This window comes from Ictidomys tridecemlineatus, chromosome 10, assembly GCF_052094955.1.
Source record: "Ictidomys tridecemlineatus isolate mIctTri1 chromosome 10, mIctTri1.hap1, whole genome shotgun sequence".
Classification (NCBI taxonomy): Eukaryota; Metazoa; Chordata; class Mammalia; order Rodentia; family Sciuridae; genus Ictidomys; species Ictidomys tridecemlineatus.
This window is the reverse complement of record NC_135486.1, coordinates 143251594-143274461: the sequence shown is the minus strand read 5'-3', so window position 1 is coordinate 143274461 and position 22868 is coordinate 143251594. Positions and strand designations below refer to the sequence as shown.

Here is a 22868-nt window from a genome sequence, read left to right as displayed (position 1 = left end):
TTTCAAAATGATAAAATCACATGTAAAATCATTGTACAAAATCACCTGCAAAATCATGTCCTACTTTTTCTCATGTAGCTGTTTTCTGGGTTGCTATAAACATGGACATGTCTTTAACTGATGTTTAAACTTATCAAGCTCCTACTGTGTGCAGAGCACCGTGCAAAGCTCATATTCTTTCCTACCAAGTTCTCCTGTGTGCTGCCTGGGCTGCCTGGGCTGGGTCCCAACCAGGAAGCCCCCCCCCCCCCCATTCAGCCTTGATGCCGCTGGATCACGGGACTTTAAAGGCTCCCTGGGCTGCTGTTTGCTACCTTTTTAATTAGTAAAAGAGGAAAACCACAAGGACACCCTCAGCAGTTTGCTGCTGCTCCTGCGGCTCCTTCTGCAGCGTGGCGGGAATCTGTGTAGCAGACCGACTCTGGAACGCCTCATCCCGGGTGCGGAGGTCAGGGCCGAGCTGGCCGCCAGCCTGGCCTGCACGTTACATACTGATGAGCCTGCTCTGCGCACGGAGGAGGAGGAGGAGACGATGTCAGACCTCACCCGGCCGGCGCTGGTGGGCAGGTGGGGTGGGTAGACGGCGCTCGCCCCCGGGTCTGGGTGGGAGATGTTGTCAAAGGGCTCGAATCACCTGGGTCTCCTTTCAGGCTGAGTGGCAGATGCAGTCTATTTCTCGGTCGCATGGAAACTGATTCTTGTGACCTTCAAAACCAAACGTTTGAATGGAAATGGGTCCCGGGGGTGGTGTCGAGACAGACCACACCTGCGCAGGGCTCTGGGCAGCTCTTCAGTGGCTCGGGGGAAAGAGGATCATAAAGCCAATCTGTGCTGTGGGCAGAAGCCGACACTTGTCTGCATCGCCGTGATTGACACCCGCTGTGCTCACTTCGTGCCTCTGTGTTCACCCCTCCACCAACAGGTACTTACTGAGCACCCAGGGGTGCCACTGTGAGCAGCCCAGGCTGTGGACCCCGTGCACTGAGGCCGTGGGTGCTGAGGTATTGATTAGGGCTCACTTTCCGTGGCCTGGAAAGGTGGAGTACGAGGTGTTCCCAGTCCCGTCTCTGCCCTGCCCAGGAGCCTGCACCGGACTGAAAGCTGAGGTCTCCGCCAGGTCCGCACGGCCGAGCCCCTCCCCCCGCCGGGATCCCTGTGGTCTGTTTGGCCAGGTGCCCGTTCCTGTTCCCCAGGTGGTCAGCCGAGAGCCAGCTGCTTCAGAATCTGCTTCAGAAATAGATTCCTGGACCACACCTCAGCTCCGAGGCCACGTCCGGTCTGTGGGTAAAGAGGTGGAAGTGGGATGAACTGTGCGTGTGTGTGTGTGTGTGTGTGTGTGTGTGCGCGTGTGTGTGTGTAAGCGCGAAGACTAGTCGGTGGAAGTCAGGCAGCTCAGTCTGCTTTTCCAACCCAGATGGCTTTAGAGGTCCATGGCAAGGGCTGTCGGTGAGGGCCCCTCGGGTGCCGAGTCCAGGGGCACTGGTCGACATTTGTCTCCGGTGAGAACCGGATGTGTGGGAGCTCTTACGTGGTTGCCGTCCTCCATCCTCAGGCACATCCTCAGGCAGGACTTCCAGTTTTTGTCTCCACTCCTGGAGGAAGAAACCCAGCACAGAGAGGTTAGGCATCTCACCCAGAGTCACCCAGCTTGGAGAGAGCTGAGCAGTTTTCTGGGATGGTAAGAGGAGACTAGAAAGACACATGAACAGGCGGCCTGCCACGTGGGGGTCGTCAGCACTGAGTCTTTCCCAAGGAGGGGTGCTGTCCCCATCTGAAGCAAGGTCTGGTGCCATTGCTCGGTCATCTCCCTCTCCCTAGGAAAGGGCCACTCAGGGTTTGTGTGGGCCTCCTGTCGGCCACTCTGGCTGCCCAGTGTGTGCAGAGCGACACTGTGGACTGTGACTTTGCTGATAATGTCTTTCAAACTAAGTTGAAGTTTCACAAGGGGAGACTTGGAAGGTTCTGGAAAGGCTGCGGCCATCCCTGGACCCCCGTACTGAGGATGCGATCAGAAATGAAGACCTGCTCCTCCTGGTGGGCCCCTGGGGGCCGGGCAGGGGCTCCTGCAGTGGAAGCGCCCCGGGGTCCGAGTGCCATTCGTACCCACCTCAGCACATCTCCCCTGACCACCAGGTAGGGCCCAGCGCCCCGCGCCCCTTGCTGAGAACAGGCGGAGGCCAGAGCGACAGGCAAGAGTATCCCCAAGGGGGAGGGAGTTAGGAGCATTTTGTGATCACAGAGAAGCAGGCATGCTAATAAGGTAATTAGCACCTTTTCTCTGATTAGCAGCCAGAGAATTATTGAAAGGGATTAGATAGAAACTGTGAAAAGATTCCAGGCAACTGAGAGGTGAGAGGAAGGCAATAGCCTTTTCTCTGGTATAAAAAGGAACAAAACCAAGTTTTATAAGCAGAGAACCTGGCTCCCCATCCTTGTCCCCAGGGCTCCTTTCAGAACCCTACACTTGCTCCCTACCTCAGGGCCTTTGCATATGAGGAACTCTCTTTACCAGAGTCACTCTTTTCTCTCCTGTTTGCCTAGGTAACTCCTGGGCCAGTATGTCCTTCTTTGGGGGAAATCTCTGATCCTCTGGGTAGTTTGATTTTTCCCATTTTGGGTTCTTAAAGCACCATAAGCTTTTCTTGTAAAATACAAGTATCAATAGCGATTTTCCACTTGTGTATCTGTGTGTTTGGGCTTATCTCCCATCTGGACTCGTAGCGCTGGGAGTGGAGGTCTAGGACTGTTTATTTCCACCCTGGATTCCAGCCTTCTTTGAAGTACTTGGCACAGAGATAAATAGAAGGAAGGAAGGAAGGAAGGAAGGAAGGGTGGGGAGAGAGGGAGGGAGGGAGAGACAGGTAAGGGACCACCTGACACCTGGCCCTTTGAGCGGCCTCTGGAAGCCGGGATTGTGAGATGAGGGACTTTCTAAGACACCTGGCTCACATGGGTGGCATTGGGCCCTATTCAGAAGCCCTCAAGGACTTGAATTTCTGTTCTCCTCTGCCACCTGGGAGAAGTATCAAAATGTTTGCGATGAAAACATAAAACCAGAAAACCAAACTGAGCCGCAGCAAGGCCGCAGGACAGCGGGCTTCTTCCAGAGCCCTCGCTTCAGAGCCCACCACTGAGGACGACCCACCTGTCGCACTTAGTCGCTGGCTCCAGTCCCGTCACTCACCTGGTGGCAGCCCAGGCAGATCTGAGCTGGGGACAGTCCGCATCTTGGTCAGGAGTTGGAGCCACCGATCTTCCGCAGAGGACGTGAGCGAATTCAAGGGGGTGGAGTGGAAGTGACCGCAGGAACCAGGCCCCGACGCCCTGCAGAGAGCCCACTGGCCGCGGCCAGCCTCGGAGCATTTCTACCCACAGGTCACCTGGCTGGCGGAGGCTGGGGGTGGGGAGGGAGCCAGTGGGTGTCTCCCTGGTGCCGTGTCCCTTGGGGAGGCCGTCCACCCTGCCACACCCAGCAAGATTCCTGACCTCGCGCAAGAGGAGCCAGGAAACCAGAGAAAGCCCAGCATCCACCCGGCCCCAGACACAGTGAATGATAAAACACGGTGGCCTCTGGGGGCTTTGTTCCAGGGGGACACATTTGTGGAGAAGCCCATGAATGGTGGTCATTAGCAACCACGTCGGGTGCAGGGAAGGACCAGGAGGAGCTCACCTCCTGGAGGAGGGCATGATCCAGCAATGAGATGAGGAGCTCAGCAGAGAGGCCATCGCCAGGCGGGCAGAGCAGTGTGAGCTAAGTCCCTGGGGGCCCAGGGGACAGGGGTACTGCTCCTGGAGAGGAGAAAGAAGGGCTGGGGCTCCAGACAACCCCACAGTAGCGGGCCCAGGCCCTGCGGGCATCTGCAGCCTCCTGCTGGTTGGTGGTGCTTGTCCCGGGAGCCACCTGGCACCGCGGGGCTGTGGCCAGCACCAGAGAGGAGGTCCGCTCAGGCTCACCTGGACTGCACTTGCTCCCTACCACAGGGCCTTTGCGTGTCAGGAAACACTGGCCACAGGGATCGAGTGGGGCTAGATCCCACGGCTGACGGGAGTCTTCCCGACCACGCGGAGGCCGCGCGGTGCTGGGTAGAAGGCTCGCTACAGTCGTGGCTCCATTCTGCGCTGTGGTCTCTGAACTTCCGACTTGTTCCTGGGAGTTCTGCTCGGCAGGGGTGAGAGGGGGCTCCCCGCAGGCCACTCCTGTGCCCCGGCCCCTGTGGACGGCGTGAGGTCTTCAGGAAGCCCTGTGCTCTGTCCACTCAAGTCGGGGGGTTTGGGGACAAGTGCTCGCTCCAGCTGACGTCGGTGGGAAGAGGAGGCCTGTGTGTGGGCTGGCAGTGCCACCCCCAGCTCCGGAGACCGTCCTGGGCCGACGCGGTCTGCTGACGTGGGTCTGTGGGTCCGTCCAGCGCTTGGTCCTCTGGGAAGCAGACAGGATGGGATTTTGTGTCTGAGCCCCGAGTCCGTAGCATCGAAGGCGCCAAGACCTGCGCGTTGGAGTAAACCAGGAGCTGCCACCGTCCCGCCACTGGCTCAGCACGTCGGGCCTGTCCTTGTCCAGCCCGCGATGAGGAGGGAGAGGGCGAGGCGCACGGGGCATAAAGGGGGCAGGAGGAGGGCCATCTGACCCGCTGCAGCCCTCCTCTGTGTCAGGCCCTCGTGCCCCTGGCCTCTGGGCCCAGCCCTCCGGCCTCTCCCCGTGCCCTTGGGCACTCCTGTCCCCTTGCTGGGCTTCTGTCCTCCTGGTCCCACCTTCCGACCTTCCCTCAGAGCTCTCCGGTGTCCTCCTCCTGCGTGTTTGGAGCTGCTGTCCTCGGCTGCCCAGGCCCTCTCCGGGTGGACAGCTCCTAACTCTCGGCCTGACCTCTCGTATCCAGTGCTGCTGGCTCTGTCCTGCCGTTGGCTCGCTCCCTCCACTGCTCCCAGAGCCTCTGCAGTAGGCCATGCCCCGGGCTGGGTGCGGGAGGGGTCTGCAGGAAGAAGGCAGGGTCTCTGGGCTGTTGTCCACCTCCATAAGGGACACCAGCACCCGCCTGGCCCTTCCCCTCGGCTCCCTCACACCCTGTCCTCCTCCGCTCCAGCTGACCAGCTCCGAGACAGCTTGATCTCGGCCCTGCACGTCCCTGAGTGTGTCCTCTCTTCCGCGTCCCAGGGCCATGGTCCTGCCCAGGTCTCTCCTGGGCCCTTCCTCCGGCTCTACGTCTCCTCCCTGGACCCTCATCTGGCTCAGCAGGAGCCACCCTCCGGGAAGACGAGGATCGGGCCACGTGGGCCTCCAGCTCCTCCTTCTCTGGCTTTCCTGCCATCGCTCTGTCTTCCTCCCTCCGTCCCTCTGTCCCCCGTCCCTCTGTCCCTCCGTCCCTCCTCGTCCACCTTTCTCCCTCCTCCCCACTTCCTCGTGGCTGACTTTGGCACTGACTTGAACGTCCTCCATTAAATTCCACAGATACGTGAATTGAGCTCTGCGCAGGGCAGCTCTGTCCCGCGTGCTGGTGACCCGTCAGGGAGCGGCCACAGGAGGCCTCTAGAGCGGGTGTCAGACAGGACGCCTGGCAGCCGACAGGCAGGGAGAGCTGGTGAACAAGCTGCGGGGATTCAACGGCCGCAGCGGCCTCAACACCCGGGTGGGTTTCAAGGATCTGAGACCCCGGCCGGACGGTCCTGGACGGCCCTGCAGACCTGGCCTGGCCCAGCCTCAGGCCCCCCACCCCTCAGCTTCTCGCCTAGCTGCTCCCCGTTCTGCCCCCTGGTCCTCGTGTCCGGGCTTCCATGGGGGCTGCTCTCGGGACTCTCAGCCTCGCCTGGCGGCCTTCCCCCCGAGGCAGCTCGGGGTCTCTGCTCCGAACCCTGCGCCCCCCTGGCTGGGTGGGTGGGTCCCCTCCCTTGGGTCCCCTGGGCACCCGAGCTTTGCTCTGCGTGACTGGACTCTCCAGGGTGCGCTGACTCCCCCTTCCCTCCCCGGGGAGCCCGGCCTCTACCTGCTCACGTAGAAAGTGGGGAGAAAGGATTTTCTGCTGACGCCCAGCACTGTGACCAGGCCCACAGCGACACGAAACACCCCAGGGTGCAGGCTCTTGGGGGGCCAGGAGGCCGGTGGGTGGCCTTAGGACCGGCTGGCCTCCAGGGCCCTGAGGAAGGAGTCCCTCCTGGCTTTGTCCCCCTGGAGGAGGCAAACCCACCTGAGACGCTGTCACCCACAAGAGATGGCTGACCAGGGCTCTGGCCTGGTGCCAGCTCTGAGCGTGGAGGTGACCAGGAGGCCGGGGCCGGGCACAGCACCAACGGCCCTCCACTGATGTGTGTGTCTCCTTTCACCAGCAGTTTGGAGCCTTGTTAGAGCTGACGTCCCATTTCCCCTTTTTATGTCTCTGCTCAGAAACCACTGGACCCGTCCATGTGCTCTCAGTGGGTTCACCCCCTCTCTTGAGCTTCAAGTGGGTCCCCGACAGGCTGCCCAGACCAGCCCGCCTTGGAGGGAGCCGACAGCTCAGCTCTCCGACTCGCACAGGAGCACGCGCACACACAGCAACATGCACGCGGGATCAGTGTTGCACGGGTCAGGGGCAGAGGTGGCATTTGGTTGGTCTGCTGGCCTCCCAGGGCATGAGAGGCGGGTAGAGTCGGTGGCGGTAGCGTTTCCTGTTTTGTAGCCGAGGAAACAGAGTCGCACGTCTCAGGCAGGACTGAGAACCGCAGCTCCAGGGCTCGTCCAGAACCTGCTGCCTTTGGCGCACAAGGACGTGGCCTGGACTGCGCTGGGGCTTCGCTCTTGCAAAGCGTCTGAAGCCCGCCTAGAGGAGGCCATTGCCACAGGGGCTCTGGGTGCCTGGGGGTCAGGTGGGGGTCTCGGGGGAGCTGCAGCAGCACCCTTCAGACCTGCTCTCCTGAGCTCCAGAGCGGCGTCCTTCCCTCTGGGACTGTGACGGTGGCTGGGAGGAGGGGAGAGCCGACTGGGACAATAAAAGGTCTGAAATCATCAGTGAGAAACAAGACACAGCCTCAGACGGACAAGAGCAGAGCGCCTGGTGCCCCCCGCCCCGTCCCCCCGCCCCAGGCTGTGCACTCACTTCCCGCACCTCAGACGCCCAGGCCTGCTCCGACCTCCCTCGTCTCTCACCCCCCTTTCCTACAGCTCTCATTTACACCCCAGCCCCAAATCCCTGATGCACCTGTGACTCTCGGTCATTAAGCCTCCACGCCTTCCTCCACTGTCTCCTCCCACACCTTCATCCATCCATCCATCTGTCTGTGCATCTCTCCATCACTCTATGCATCCCTCCATCCCTGCACTCATCCATTTGTCCATCCATCCATTCATGCGTCCATTCATCCATCCATCTATTTCTGCATCCATCCATCCATATGTCTGTCCATCCATCCACCCCTGCACCTATTCATTCATCCATTTGTCTGGCCACCCATCTATCATCCATCCGTCCATCCATTCATGTGTACATCCATCCATCCTGCATCTGTCCATTCATCCATTTGACTGTCCCTCCATCTATCATCCATCCATCCATCCCTGCATTCGTTGGTCCATCTGTCTGTCCACCATCCACCCACTCGTCCACTTCCTCACACCTTCAACAGATGTGTCCAAGCTTGACCATGCGCAGGAGCCAGGCTGAGTGCTGTTGCTGAGGAGACGGGTCGACATTAATCTGGTTGCGTAGAGACAGATATTTAGAGAGATGCTAAGACGCCTGGTGATGAGGTCACTGGCCGAGCTGGACAGTGTGTCCCAGGAGCCCCGTGGGGTGGGGGAGGAGGCAGCAGCTCTTGTTACTTACCGAGCACCTTGCACAGAGGACCCGCCAAGGATGTCCACCGTGCCACAGAGGCCCGGCACTCCTCCAGGGATCTGGAAACCATTAGGTCCATTTTATAGATGAAAAAATGGAGACCAAGGACTTGCTGGAGTTCATCAGCGGCAGGAGAAGGGCAGCTGTGTTCCCTGGGGACTTGTTTCACATGTGGCAGATGCCCATGACCTGGCTGACCGGTGGCCACCTCTCCATGCTCTTCTGGCTCCTGGGCGACTCCAGTTCTCCCTCAGGAGGGGGCAGTTCACCCTGAGTGGCCCTCGTCCTCCCTCCCCTGCAGTAGGGACTGACTCACTGCCCGTCCCCAGAGGAGCTTCCTTGGATGAGATCATGGGCCTGACAGTTGGTGACATGGGGCTGTCTCTGTGGGGGGGTCCTGATGGAGACACACCGTGGTGGACGGGGGTGGACGGGGGTGGACAGGGGTGGACAGGACGTCAGGCCTCAGGTGCACCCTGTGCCTTCCTGGAAATGACAGGCCACCTTGCACCCCGCAAAGGCTGCTTCCCAGGCAGCCTCTAGGACTGAACCTCCGTGCAGACGGACGCTGGCTGGAGGCCAGGGACATGTGACTTCGCCTCTAAACTCTGAGACCCGGAGCTTGGTCCAGGCACCGGCGGCACCGTGTCCCTCGGGGGCTCCCAGGTAACGGCCCAGCCCCCACCTGGGAATCTGCGCTTGAGCAGCCCCTCCTGTGATTCCTGTGGCCCTAAAAGCCCCTTCCCTAAGCTTGACTCCTCGTCTGTGAAACGGGGATAGAAAGGCCCTCGGGAGGCCAGCGCCGCGGTCAGCGCCCTCCCAGCTCCGTGGGGCCGGCCAGTGCGCCCTGCGCGGGGGGCTCTGGGGCTCCTGGGTACGGGAGCTCTAGCCCAGGACGGGTCGGCAACCTGCTTTCACTGGGCACCTGGCATGTGGCCAGAGCCCCGTGGAGTGCTGCTGGCCCTCAGAGCCGGGTCAGGAAGCACGGGAGGGAGTGCCGTGCCGGGTGGCAGTCGGGGACCTTGTCGTCTGGTTGGTATTTTCACGACTCCAGCCACAGTCTCGGCCCTCGGTGGTGGAGCTCTTGGTGTGCGCTGAGAGCAGGGCACCTGCCGTCGTCATCAACTGCCCCCAGTAGGGCCTCGGCCTCCCTCCGTGATCCACAGGAGAAAACCGAGCCTCGGCGACCCTCGGCTTCCTGCCAAGGCCGTGCCTGGAGGACTCCCGGGGAGAAGCAATTCCCTGGAGCTCTGGGCGAGGCACGTCCAGAGAGGGGTACAGTCCTGAAGAGGTCACGCCCTCTGTAATGGGCTGCCCCAGCAAGAGGTTGGGGAGCCAAGATGCGCCCTTTGCCAAAACAGAGCTGCCTCCTGTTCTCCCCCATGACACCCAGAGAAGAAAGCTCAGTGAGCGGCCTGTTGGCCTCTCCTCCTCCGCCGCAGCCTCAGACAACCGTTGTCATTGGGGCCACTTGTCATGTCTGTGTCACGGCAGCTGTGACTGTCAGACGGGGAGAAGAACCAAGCTCAGCGGCAGGGTACCGAGGAAGGAAGGAAGGAAGGAAGGAAGGGGGAAAAGGGAGGGGGGCGGTGTGGAGAGAGGCAGGTGCCTTGGGGGAAGCGTGAAGAGGGGGAGGGGTGGGGAAGCGGAACGTACCCCTCTGCAGTTTGGATTCTTCCGATCCAAGTTTAGAAAGATGAGCAAAGAAAGAGCCACATTATTATTCTCCTTTCTTTTTGTCTTTCTAGCCAAAGTGGCATCAGGAATCTTTGGTTGTAAGTGACAGAAAAATTAATTCAAACTGGCTTAGCAAAGTGATGTCATTAATCAGGTCCTGCAGCTGATGATAAGAGCACTGGCGTCAGGTGTGGCTTGAACAGGGTGCTTGGCAAGGATATTTCTCCATCTTCCAGTGTTGCCTGGGCTCGGATGGGCTTCTTCTTGGGACAGTGTATGACAGCCAGATGGCTACCAGAAATTCTGGCGCAGCATCCTTCTAGGTCCAGGGGTGACAGGGAAAGCAGCTGCCTTTTCCTGGTCCCTGTCTCTACAAGTCCTCGGGTCACTCTGACTGAACCAGATGAGGACAGTCTCTACCGCTGACTTCGTCACGGGCACTGTGGGCACTGGGTGAGAAAGGGACCGTGGGCTCCCATGGGGTTCACCGTTAGGGATAAAGGAAGAACCCATGCTCTGAGGTCAGAGTGACCCACGTCCATCATGGCCTCTCATCTGTAAGAGCACCTGCAAGCGTGGCTGCAGGTGTACGCAGAAGGCCCGAGGCCCAGTTGCCATTGAACGGGCAAAATAAAGGTTCCTCCTGTGCTCGGAGACCTGCCCAGTGGCCTCTGGTCTGGTGGACTCTCTGGCGTTGGTGGGAGCCAGGCCGCCTGTGTCGAGGGATTAGTCCTCGCCTGAGACTGCCCATCATTGTTAATGTCCCCGTGGGTCACCAGCTCGCCCGCAGCCTGACGGAGCACCGGGTGAAGCCCAGCGTGGGCCTTGCGGTGAGCCCATCTTAGTGACATGTCTTCCTGGACACCCTGCTCCTGAGCTGGAGAACCAGCTGGGCCCCAGGACAGCCCCACTGTGGGTCCTGGTCCACGCAGAGGTGGCCCCAGAGGAGCTGCAGCAGGATGCGGGCTGCGCCTGCCCTGCACCTGTGGACCCTGCTCTAGAGTGGGGGGAGGTGGCCCTGAGACGAGAGGGAGACAGTGCCAGCCCCCGAGGATCAGGGGAGCACGTGGACGCCTCTGGGGGCAAGGACGGGCTGCAGGCCCCAGCTGCCCCCAGGTCGCCCTGCTGAGACCCCAGCAGGACGGTCAACAGAGGCGTGTGGGGAAAATTTCCCCATGGACCAGGCTTCTGTTCCGTCCCGCTCCCCCTCCCCCTCCCCCTCCAGCCGCTCTGCCCCTGGTGGCCCTTGAGCCTTGGGCCTGAGTTTGCTCTGTGCCCCCCACCTCCCTCCTCGCCTAAGCGGGCCACCCCTCCTCCACCTCTCTCATCCCCTGCAGTGCCCTCCCTGCCCCCACCCCTGCACCATCCCCTCCTCTGTACTGGTCCCCTCCCATAGGAAGGTCACCTTCCCTCTGGTGGCTCCTCCCTCCACGCGGTCCTGGGTGGCGGGGCCTGGTGCCTGGCCCTCAAGAGTCCTCTGGACAGGGCAATGGTGTGCAGGCCTGAGGGGTGGGGACAAGGCAGAGGTGCTGGGAACTCAGAAGGGGGACTAAATGGAGGTGGCGGCCCCAGAGGTCCCTGAGGGTGTGGGACCCAAAGGTCAAGGTGGCCACCTTCACCACCAGGAATGCCAATCTCTCCTGGGCACCCCGTCTGTGTGCCCAGCGCCCCTTGCAGGTGGTTACTGCACCCAAAGATGGCACCCGATTCCGAGGCAGAGAGTCCGCCTTTGCTCTGTCCACGGAGTTACGTGAAATTCGGCACCGGCCACCCAAGGTTCTGCAGCCTGAGTTTCCTCACCCAGAAAATGGGGCAGTTGGGCTGAGTGGCACCTGTTTTGCCATGGGGACGATGCTCTGGGGACGCTGCGTGCTGTTGGGCTCCTTGGTGGAGCCTCTGATCCTGGGGGTGATGTGGACCCGGGACTCCTGGAGGGACACACAGGCCCCCCCCCCCCCGTGAGCTGAGGCGCGGTGGGACACTGAAGTCTTAGATGAGTTTTCCACCCTGCCTCCCCATCAGGCTCGCCCAGGGGACTCGACTTCTGGGCTCCATCCCAGACCAACTGAACAGGCATCTTTTGGGGTGAGACCAGCAAGAGTGGGTTTTAAAATTCAAGGATTGTTGAGCTCCTGAAATGTGGTTAGAGAAACCAAGAAACCCAATATTTAATTTCATTTAATCCTTTAGGTTTGAATTTAAATAGTCCCCTGCAACTAGTAGGTAGTGCCCAGGATAGCATGAGGCCGAGGGTGCGGTCACTCTTAGGAGGCTGCATTTCCTGCTCCCTCACATTTGTGGGGCTTTTGCCAGGTGACCTGACCTAACACCCACCCTTTCCTCTGAGTCGGGGACCAGGGCGGAGGCTCTTGGTCACACCTTACGTTCCCCTGTCTCTGGATTGGAGCACTCCAGCCCCCTGCACAGCCACCTGCAGCTGCAGGTTAAAGGTCTCCAGGTGACCCCGCGACTCACTGCGGGGCGTGTGTCCAAGGGAAAGAAAAGAAAGTGTCTTGAAAATGTGGTGAACAGGCGTCCCTCGGATTCACAGGGGACTGATTCCAGGACCGGTCTGCAGCATTAGAACCGGTGTTTGCTCAAGTCCTTATTAGATGGTGGGTGTTTGCACATAGTCTACAGCCTCTTCCTGAGCACTTTAATCTCTAGATGACTTATAATGCCCGATGCGATGCAAATGCTATGTAAACAGATGTGACACTGTGTTGTTTAAGGACAATGACAAGGAAAATCTGTATGTTCAGTGGAGATGGAATTTTTCCTATCTTTTCCGTATTTTATAGGTGCATTGCAGCTGTGCATACTGGTGGCGTGCATTGTTGTATGTTCGTGTACACACACAGTACAACAATCGAGTGTGGTCATTAGATTGTTCCCCTCTCTCCTCCTCTCCCGGCCTCTGGTCCCTTTCCTCTACTCCACTGATCTCCTTTAGATTTTCACGAGATCCTCCACCTTCCTCTTCCCTTTCCCCTCTAACCTCCATATATGAGAGAAGCCTACGACCCTTGACTTTCTCAGTTTGGCTTATTTTGCTTAGATTGAAGTTCTGAAGTTCCGTCCATTTTCCTGCAGAAGACATGATTTCCATTTTCATTAGGGCTGAATAAAACCCCGTAGTGTGTACAACACATTTTCTTTATCCATTCATCTGGTGATGGACACTCCGTTTGTCCCTCAGTTTGTGAGTCATGCTGCTACAAACATGGGTATGCATGTGTCCCGGCGTGGTAAATGATGACGACTTTAGTATGAGGACTTTAATTCCCTAGGATTCATGCCAAGGAGGGCTATAACTGGGTCATGTGGTGGTTTCAGACGGAATTTAAAAAACTGACTTTTCATCCATGCTTGATTGGATCTGTGGATGCAGAACTCGTGGATACACATGTACATATTTATTGGAAGATCACTCTGCCTTACAAAAGAAGCAAATCCTGCCATTTGTGACCACATTGATAAGCCTGGAAGACCATGTACCAAGCCAGACAATCACTGCCTGATTTCACTTACATGTGGGACATGAAAATGTTGAGCTCAGAGAAACAGAGTGTGAAGAGTGGTTGCCAAGGGCTGGGAGGAGGTGAAGTAGGAGGTACAGCTTGCAGCTAGAGGATGAGTAAGTTCTGGGGACCTACAGTACACTCCAGTGACTGTGGCCAACCCTACTGTATCATGTACTGGAAATTCGCTGAAAGAGCGGATCTTACATATTTTCTGTCCCCCACACAGAAGGTAACATGGGAGGTGGTGGAAGTGCTGACCAGTGTGATCTAGTGATCGTCTCACAGTGTACACGGATATCTGCGCCTTGGGGCACACCACTCTTATTTGTTAATGATGCCCCCACAAAGCGGAAAAACAAAGGGAAAAATTCAGCTTCTTTTTGAAGAGGAGGACGGAGCAGAGGAAGATGGAGTCTTTAAGGAACGCCGGGAGCTGTGCTGTGAGGTGGCAGTGGAGGTCTAGGATGTGAGCCCTACAGACGTCCCATAAGCGGAGCTGGTTGTTCTCCTGGGCGGTGGGGGGATGTGCTCTTGGGAGATGATGGACGGCAAGTTCAGCGCTGGCCTTTGGTTTTCCTGCCGGTCAGCTCACCCGGTCACCAGCCGGTCGCATGCTCACGGGGCACCCGAGCCCCCGGGTGCTATGGTGGATACTGAGCCCCGGTGCTGGAGTCCGGGGGATGGGCTGGCACGGGTTTCTGTTTTGTTCTGAAGGTCATGGGAGACACTGGAAAAATGTGTTGGGGGCCCTGTGGTCCCTGTCGAAGGCCAGGGAGACGGACAGCTGCAGTAGCCAGGCACTGGTGGGTGGGAGGCGGGGAGGCCGGGCGGGGGCTGCAGACAGGAGTCACCCTGTTGAGGTGGAGAGAGAAACGTCCAGCATCGCAACAGAGGCCCGTGCAACAGGGACGGGGACAGAGGGGATCGCGGGGTGATGAGGAAGTCAGGCTGCCCCCAGCTCCGGTGACGGGACCTCTCTTTCCCCAGGAATAGAACGGGGACACAACCTGGGTCTTGACACGTCTGACCAGAGGGAGCTGCGGGGGGTGGACTTGGTGTTCGAAGGCAACGGAGCTGATGTGCTTCTGAAGGTGGTGTCCGTCTCGGGAGCTGGTGGCCAGTGGCTAGGAGATGGTGGACACTGGTCTCCACTTCTGGGGGTCTTCTTTGCTATGGGTCATCTTCGCCCCCCTCTCTCACACACACACCCCTTTCTGTGCAGCACCCCTGGAAGCCATGTTCAGCCACAGACTCTGGACTCCAGTGGCCTCTGTGAATTCCAGCTCAGCCGAGTGCTAGGCACGCTCTGGGCAGCTCATCCTTACTGAACCCCAGGTTTAAACTCTGACAGTGCCTCCACTCCATGTGACTCGTGCTGAGCGTCGGGCGGACCGATGAATGCCAGCTGTGATGAGGGCCCAGGTGACAACGGCGAGGGGGAGGGTGACAGGAAGCAGAGCCGTTGCTCTGGGGGGAGGGGGACTGCTCAGGGTGTGCGCAGTGACCAGGCTGCTCCCTGGAGTCCTTGGGCTTATCCAGTTCAATGCCTTTACTTTTCCTCCCGCCTCTGGAGAGACACACAGAAGTTCAGTGGATATCGTGTGACGGTGGCAGGAAGTTCATCAGGAGCACCCGGGTAGTCCTCGGGGGCGGAAAGAAAGTTCCCAAGTTCTCTCGCCATCTTTGCTGGGCTGGTGGACATGTCCTCTACTGGGTGCCCACCCTGTGGGCCGTGGGAGCAGAGCTGTGGACGCGGGTGCAGCGTCGCCCAGAGCGGTCAGTGCGTCCGTGCTGGCTGGGGAGGGGCCACTCTTCCTGTGCGTCCATCCCTGCACTAGGATCTGAAGGTGCTCCCTCCCGGGAAGGACCTGCTGTGGAGATGAGGGAAACAAACAAATGAGCCTTGGAGTTCCGGTCTCAGCACCTCCATCTGCACTGGACTGACACAGGGCACCGGCGCTGGTGCGTCTTACAGTGACTCTCCACGTGCTGTCACCCCGGGGCCACCTGGGGCTCTCCTCCTGGGTTGCCATGAGCCACGCCAGGCTTGGGCGTTATGCGGCTGGCCCTCTCTTTCTCGGGCATTTGGGATCACTTAGGGGGTCAGTGAAATGAAAATCGTCACAAGCCTCTGATCCCAGCCTGGGGACAGGGCCGCACTTCCTGCATGTCCATCATTGTACTAGGATCTGAAGCGACTCCCGGGAATGACCATGGAGTTGGATGTCATTCCAGGGACTCGGCCAGCTCTGGAACATTCTAGGAAAGGGTTCAATGCTCTAGACCTGTTCTCCTGAGACCGCATGGATGGTAGGCCTGAAACGCGGAGTCTGGAGCAGACAGACACCCAGAGCCCCACACCCCCGGCCTCCCTCGCTCTGTTTGAAACAGTCTGTTCTGCAGAGCCTGAGCCTGGGGACACAACTGCTCCTGCTTCAGAACCAAAGTGGGTGTTGGAAATCTGTTCCTCTCCCCTGGCTGCGCATCCCCAGGAAGCCACATGCCAGAGGGGGTCAGAGACGGTCTGTTGGTGTCCCGAGTCCAGGCAGTAGCAGGAGACTCTGCCTCTACCATCAGGGCGGGAAGTGGGAAGGGCGAGCGGAGGCGGAAGGGCCGTTCTGCAGCTCTGGCCTTTGGACCGTGGCCAGACTCCCCAGCCCCCACCAGTCCCTAAAATCACCTTAGCAAAGCCCCAATGCGAGCGTCTTCAGTGCCTGCTCCTGCAATTAAGTTTTGCAAGTGCCTCCTCACACCATCCCTCTGGGAGTACACAGAGCCTTTGATGCACCGTGCTTTTTGTTTGAAGCTGAAGTTCCAGATGCCCGTGGAAATGAAAGTGGTGCAGCATAATCATCTGAGGCACATGAAGGGCGTCAGTGATGGTTTCTTTCCAAAAAGTGGATTCATCATGGCCAGGAAAGAGTTCCTTACCCTCCTCCCGGGCTCCCTGGGCTCAGAGCGCACGAGCCGGTTTGCAGGGGCAACAGGGATTAGCATGCAGTGGGCCAGAGGGGTGGGTTTCTGCAGTGGCATGAGGACCCCTTAGTTCTGGAGCGTCCCGGCAGCCTGGGGGGTGAGGATGCAGAGAGGAGTCCCGGGCAGCGGGAGTCGGACAGGGCGGGGCCGGCTTCCCACTCCTGTCGGTTCATCCCACGGTGCCATGGTCATCCTGTCCATTGTACAGGTGCCATGGTCATCATGTCCATTGTACAGGTGCCATGGTCATCATGTCCATTGTACAGGTGCCATGGTCATCATGTCCATTGTACAGGTGCCATGGTCGAAATGTCCATTGTACAGGTGCCATGGTCGAAATGTCCCTTCTCCAGGTGCCATGGTCATCATGTCCATTGTACAGGTGCCATGGTCATCATGTCCATTGTACAGGTGCCATAGTCGAAATGTCCCTTCTCCAGGTGCCATGGTCGAAATGTCCATTGTACAGGTGCCATGGTCATCATGTCCATTGTACAGGTGCCATGGTCGAAATGTCCCTTCTCCAGGTGCCATGGTCAAAATGTCCCTTCTACAGGTGAGGAAGCTCAGACCCAGAAAGGTTGGGTGCTTAATGTACCCAAGTCCCAGGATTAGTTAGTGCAGAGCCAGGACTTGAACTGGGATCAACTATAAAGCTAGGCTGGTGCCCATAAAGGAGCAGGCTGGGGCGTCTGGCCCTATGTGGTGGGCCATGGGAGCCATTGGTGGCTGTAGAGCAGAGGGGGGGCTTGGTTAGGGCTTGGTTAGCATACATGATGTATGCTGCCTCATAGGAATTCAATGAGGCAGCATACATCAGCCGTCAGGATGATCCACATCCGTGCACTCCGGGTGGTGTAGCGTGATCCCCTATTCCAAAGGGTTCCTGGCCTGTGGGGAGAAGGCCCTGGCTTCCGTCTGTGAGCACTTGATTTGCAGTGAGTACTGTTCTGCACGGTCCCATGTAGGGGACATTGAATTCTTAGGTCTTGATGGGAAAGGATCATCGTGGCGACGAGATGGTGCAGGAATGAAGAGCTTGGGACGCCAACGGCTGACACACCTGGTTCCCCACCAGTGGTCCCTTCTCCTCTGGTCTGTGTCTTTGTTTGAAAATGGGGTGGGACGCTGGTGCCAGCTTGGTACAGTGGTTGGGGTGGCACTGGACGCAGCAGTCCCTAGACATTAGTGAGCAACGTGACTCTTGTAGAGGAAGTGCTTCTGCATGCTAGCTGTGACACTCGGTGTGACAGTCACGCCTGCTCTGCCAAGCTTGGAAAGGTTGAATGGTCTTCCCCAAGGCTGTTCGGCTAGGACTGGAACTGGGCAGTCTGACCCCAGAAGTTTTGCTCTGAGCCGTCTTGGGGGAGGGGCAGCTAATGGGGACCCCACGGGACAGTCACGGGAGACGTTGGCTGGCTCTGAAGTGTGGCGGGACAGGATGGCACAAGGCCAGGGTTTTTACATTCTCTTTCACAGATGGCCTGTGCCTGGCTGGCTCCGGGCTATGAACTGCCATCCCTGTGATGGTCTTTCTCCTTCACAAAGTCCCCAGTCCCGCCACGCCATCCTCTGTGCGGGGAGAGCTAGGAAAGACGGCACTCACTGGCGGCTCTGCAGGGTGCCTTAAGCAGCTCGTAACATCCAGCCCACCGTGCCTGGAGCAAGGGTCTTGGAAGATCCCCACTCCCGCTGCACCTGGCCCGTGTGACCGCCACCTCTCCTCCGACATGGTGGTCCCAGGGGGTGTGTGCCTGTGGCTTGTCTCAAAGCCCCCTGTTATTGGGTCCTAACTGTGCCCTTGGTGTGCGTCCTCCTGAGGACTTTCTCCATGTCTTGTGTCCTCCACCCGGGACAATGCCCACCTGCGGCCTGTCATGGTCCAGGAGTAGCTCTGCCGGTCGGCTTCCTCAGACCACCCCTCTTACCAGGGAGACCCTGGAGCATTTTGGTCCTGTTCCAGATCCCCTAGACTTGACCCTGGTGCCCTGCTCTGCTGGTAGGGTCTCTGGGTTGCTCCCCTGTTTGGTACTTAAAGAGGCTTGAGGGACACCTGTGGGCTCACCGGCCTCCGCTATTCCCCTGCATATCAGTAAAGGTGCGTTAAAATGTGTTCAGGGCTTTGGGAGGAGGAGTGGTTTCCGGGTGGGTGGAGACGGTGGTGATGGTGTGGGACGTTTTGTCTGGTTGGGACTCAACGCTGAAGGTCCCTTCAAAATGCCGTGCCAGGGACCGAGCCCTCCCCTGCCACCTTCTGTTTAAAGCCAGGACGTTCTCTGAGGCTACACGCTTGTCACTGCCGTGGACCCCCATCCTTCTCTTCTCCGTGTGTCACGGGCCAAGCCTTCCGTGAGGTTCCAGGGACAAAGAGACGCAGACTTCAGTCTCTCTGCCCTTGAGGCTCTCACAGTCTTGTTGAGATGTGATTTAACATGATTAATCAATTCGAGAATATTGGATTTCTGCAAAAGCTACTGTAGGGAAAAGATAATTATTCAAAGTCTTTAAATCTGTTACCCATTTTAATTGATTTAATGAGGTGAAATTCACAGAACTGTGATGCGGGAAGGAGCCCAGAAAGCATTTATTTGTCCCTGTTTCTTCTCTCTGCCTTTGGGCCCATAGCACCCAGATCGTCCCCAAACCACACATTTCAGAAAAGAGCACACAGAGGTCTGGCCATTTAGACAACCTTCTGTGACCGTCCACGGGAGAGGGTGGACCCGTTCCAGGACTCAGTGCGCAGCTGCAGCACCGTCCCGAAAGACACAGGCGACCCGTGCCCCTCGAGCGCGTGTGCGTGTGCACAGTGGGGTCCCGTGTGCTCTCCTGCGGAGGTGGCGCTAGACAGGCCCGCACACAGTGCAGAACGACACGCGGCTGCAACGCCATCAGGACCCTGGGGACTCTGGGCGTTTCCCGCATCCTGACACAGGGCCCACCCTCTGCCTGGTGGCAGTTTTCCACCCTCCCACGGTGTACGCATCAGTCCTGTGCCAACCCTAAAGGACCCCAAGAGGCCGTGGGGGAGTGTGGGCCGGGGGACTGGGCCTGGGGTCTCAGGACAGGGTTCGGACACTGACTGGGCGTGTGGCCGTTTTCGGCCTCACCCACCCATAAATGAGAACTTCCTGGGATCCTTCTGGGGCTTTGAAGCACGGAGCAGGCTGCGGATGTACCGTGGCCTGCTCTTCTGAGTGAAAGTTTGGTCTCGTGTTCGTAGACTTTTGCAGACGTCAGGACTGATAAGAACCCTTAGCCAGTGCACATCCCCGTGTCACACGCAGGGTGTGGACACTTGGTGGTCGCCGCCTCTTGTGCTTGGAAGGCTCCGGGTCTCTGCCTGCAGCCCTCGAGGCCCTACACAGTGGGGTTCCTGCCAAAGTGTTTAACATCATTTACCCTTTCTACTCCTGGGGCCAGAATGCCCTTGTCTACAGTTCCTGGAACCCTCAAAATGCACCTCGGGACGCCTCTGTCATGCCCCCCAGGGGTGTCTCGCCTGAATCCTCCTTCCACATTCCTGCCGGCCTCTCTCGGTCACTGGTCCCGGTTTGCTCGTCCCCACATTTCCACCAGGTCTATGAAAGCAGAGACCCCGTGGGGATCTGCCTCCTAATCACGATCTCCAAGGTCTAGCGCGAAGTTGGCGCACAGAGGAGCTCAACCTGTAAGTGTCGGTGTGAACCCATTGACGTTCACGTCGCATCTATTACACGAGAGCCTTCAGTTGGTGTTACAGAAACACGACTCAGAGGGGCCTACGTGGCACGGGAACTTGTTGGTCCCTGTAGCCAAGAGGTCCAGGGCTGATGGCCTCAGGCATGGCACACTCCAGGGCTCCGGTGTGTCCTGTGAATCTGTTTCCTGATGCTGCTCCCTTTCCCCAGTAGGAGCCTGGGGCCAGGGAGAGCTGTTCTGTGGGACCCAGATGGACTTGAAGGTGGGAGAGGAGGAATGGAGGGAAGGAGAGCGGGTGGGGGTGGCTCAAGAGCAGCACCTTCCCTGCAGCTCCCTGATCTGCTCCAGAGCCTGGCACACAGTAGGTGCTCAGGAATGGTTTTAAATGGGTAGATGCGTGCTTGGCCTCCCCTGGCTGTAGGAGGGGCCCTCTCTGAGCCTAGACAGACAGACAGATGGTTGTCCATGCCCCTCGCTCACCCTCGGCTTTCTTTCCTTTCCCTGTTGGCAGGACCCGACGTCCACCTTCTTCCAGTTTGGAGCGTCCATCCAGCAGCAAGCCACGGTCATGCTCAAGATCATGCAGGACTACGACTGGCACGTCTTCTCCCTGGTGACCACCATCTTCCCTGGCTACAGGGACTTCATCAGCTTCATCAAGACCACGGTGGACAACAGCTTCGTGGGCTGGGACATGCAGAACGTGATCACGCTGGACACGTCCTTCGAGGACGCCAAGACGCAAGTCCAGCTGAAGAAGATCCACTCCTCCGTCATCCTGCTCTACTGCTCCAAGGACGAGGCCGTCCTCATCCTGAGCGAGGCCCGCTCCCTGGGCCTCACGGGCTATGACTTCTTCTGGATCGTCCCCAGCCTGGTCTCTGGGAACACGGAGCTCATCCCCAAAGAGTTTCCATCGGGACTCATCTCCGTCTCCTACGACGACTGGGACTACAGCCTGGAGGCGAGGGTGAGGGATGGTCTGGGCATCCTGACCACCGCCGCGTCCTCCATGTTGGACAAGTTCTCCTACATCCCCGAGGCCAAGGCCAACTGCTACGGGCAGACGGAGAAGCCGGAGACCCCGACTCACACTCTGCACCAGTAAGAGAGGGTCTTTGCTTGCTCCCAGAGTGGGCGCAGGGTTTAGTTGCCCCGATTTTTTTTTTGCTTGTTTACATACTCGTTGATGAATGTGCTCTGAAAACAGAGACTGTTGTGTGTGAGCAGACGTTTTGTTTTGTTTGATTCTGCCCTGTTTTCTTCCCATCTTGTTTTGAGATATATATCATCCTATTTTCATTTTTTTACAACTTTTTTAAATTCAAAAACTCTATCTGTCGACCATTTATCGTAATTATATCTCAAGTCTATCTAAATTCTTTGCAATGTGCATATCATATTCTTCAATATGGATATGCCATGGTTTATTTTTCAAATCTGCATAATGATAGGAATTTAGTTTTCTTCCCCCAGATTGTTTTTCCGTTAGAAGTGGAATGCCAAGGATAATCATCACACTTGTCTCTTGAATCACATGTGCAATTGTTTTTCTAGGGTTGAGTCTAAGAGTGGGGTTTGGAGGGTCATCAGGCAGGTGCATTTTTGAGTATCTATTGCCAAATTGTGCTTACCAAGTAACTGGACCCTCTACATTCACACCAGCATTTTGTGAAACGGGCCCACTTCCCACATCCGCAGCAGCCCGATATGCTTTGGGGAGGCTGCCTCCACGGGTGGGCTGGATCTCTTTTGTGTCTAAGTATTTTCGTAGGTCATTGGAGATCTTGGCAAGCATCAGTGCTAAGACGGCATTGCACTCCATCATCTGGATGTATCATAATTTATTTAACCATTCCCATCAGGGTAGACGTTACATTTTGTTTCTGGGAAGTGTCGCTGTACCTTGTGGCCTGTCATTATGGCCCAGCTGTTGAGATTTAGCGTCTCACTGGGACGTCATTCGCATGTTTCTGCCTAAAGTTCCCTGGTTGATCTGTGCTCATTTCTCAGGTGGCCAGCAGGGGGCGCTGTGTAGGGACTTGTCCGGATTCCAGCTCCACCTGGCCCACTGTCTGTAGGACGAGACCATCACCGCTCCTTTGTGGTGCTTACTGAAACGCGACGATGATGTCGCCTGTATCTGAGGAGGTCATGCTCAAACGTTAGCACCCACAAGGATCTTTGGGGGGTTTGTAAAAATGCCAGTTGCTGGGCCTTACGCTCAGAATTTCAAGTATATTCCTAGGTGTGGGGCGATTCTCAGGGGTTTCCAATGATGGCTCATTCCTAGGTGGTGTGGACATTGCTGGCCTGAAGACCAGGCTTTGGGAACCGTGTTCGGGGGGTTGTCATGAGGATTCAGTGAGATGCTGGGGCAGTGCTGCTTGGCACCGTGCCTGCAGCTGGTGATCATTTTACAACCTTAAGAGTCGCAAGTGAAGGTTTTGGTCATCGAAATGAAAGTCAGGAGACCTTGTTTGTCGATTGCCAGCAGGGTACTGCCAATCTGTCGTGTCTCGGGAAGATTCTAGGACTCTGTGACATTTCAGAGGTCACCTGTGAATTGGGAAGTAAGGGGTGTGCGTGTGCGTGTGTGTGTGCACGTACGTGATGTGTGCTGTGGGTGTGATACACCTGAAAAACGAACCTGGGTTAAGGAAGCTGCTCCTTTGAGGTTTCCCTCCCCGCTCCTCTCCCCTCTTTACCATCCTGCTTCTGCCACGTCGTGTTTGGTATTCCAAGTCCTTGTCCAGATAGGATTCAGGATGAGACCCGAGCGCTGGTTCTGGAGGCTCGGCTGGCTGCTGCGAGCCCAGGTCAGGGACTGGGCTAATGAATCCGCGCTCTCCTTAACGAGACGTGCCCTGCAGCCGGGCTATTCAGGATGTGGCATTTTGACAGAACACAACTCCATTGTAAGGCAATTGAAATGTAATCTATATAGGAAAGGAAACTCGGGGAGGATAATTGGCAGACATCCAGGTCTTTCCAGGGACCACCTCGGAGGGCATTCTTTAGGGAGAGAAACCCCGCTGCTGGGAGCTGCTCCGCCCCTTCCAGGAGTCGTACCTCTGAATGCAGCAATTTTGTAAATGCCATTTCAGCCCAGAAAAGCCACACAGCGACTCTCTAAGTCGCCCTCCACCGCCAGGGGTGTGATGAAGCACCTCTGTCCCCGAGGGCTGGCGCTCACCCCTCCCCCACC

At 57.6% G+C, this 22868-nt stretch overlaps 1 protein-coding gene across 1 annotated transcript in view; it reads left to right on the top strand.

Moving 5' to 3' along the window:
• The window catches only part of Grin2a (glutamate ionotropic receptor NMDA type subunit 2A), a 330729-nt gene that overhangs the window by 162764 nt on the left and 145097 nt on the right, over window positions 1-22868 (top strand). The window contains exon 3 of the mRNA XM_078024622.1: window positions 20172-20764. Within this exon, the coding sequence (XP_077880748.1) occupies window positions 20172-20764 (593 nt within the window). The remainder of the gene's footprint in view (window positions 1-20171; window positions 20765-22868) is intronic.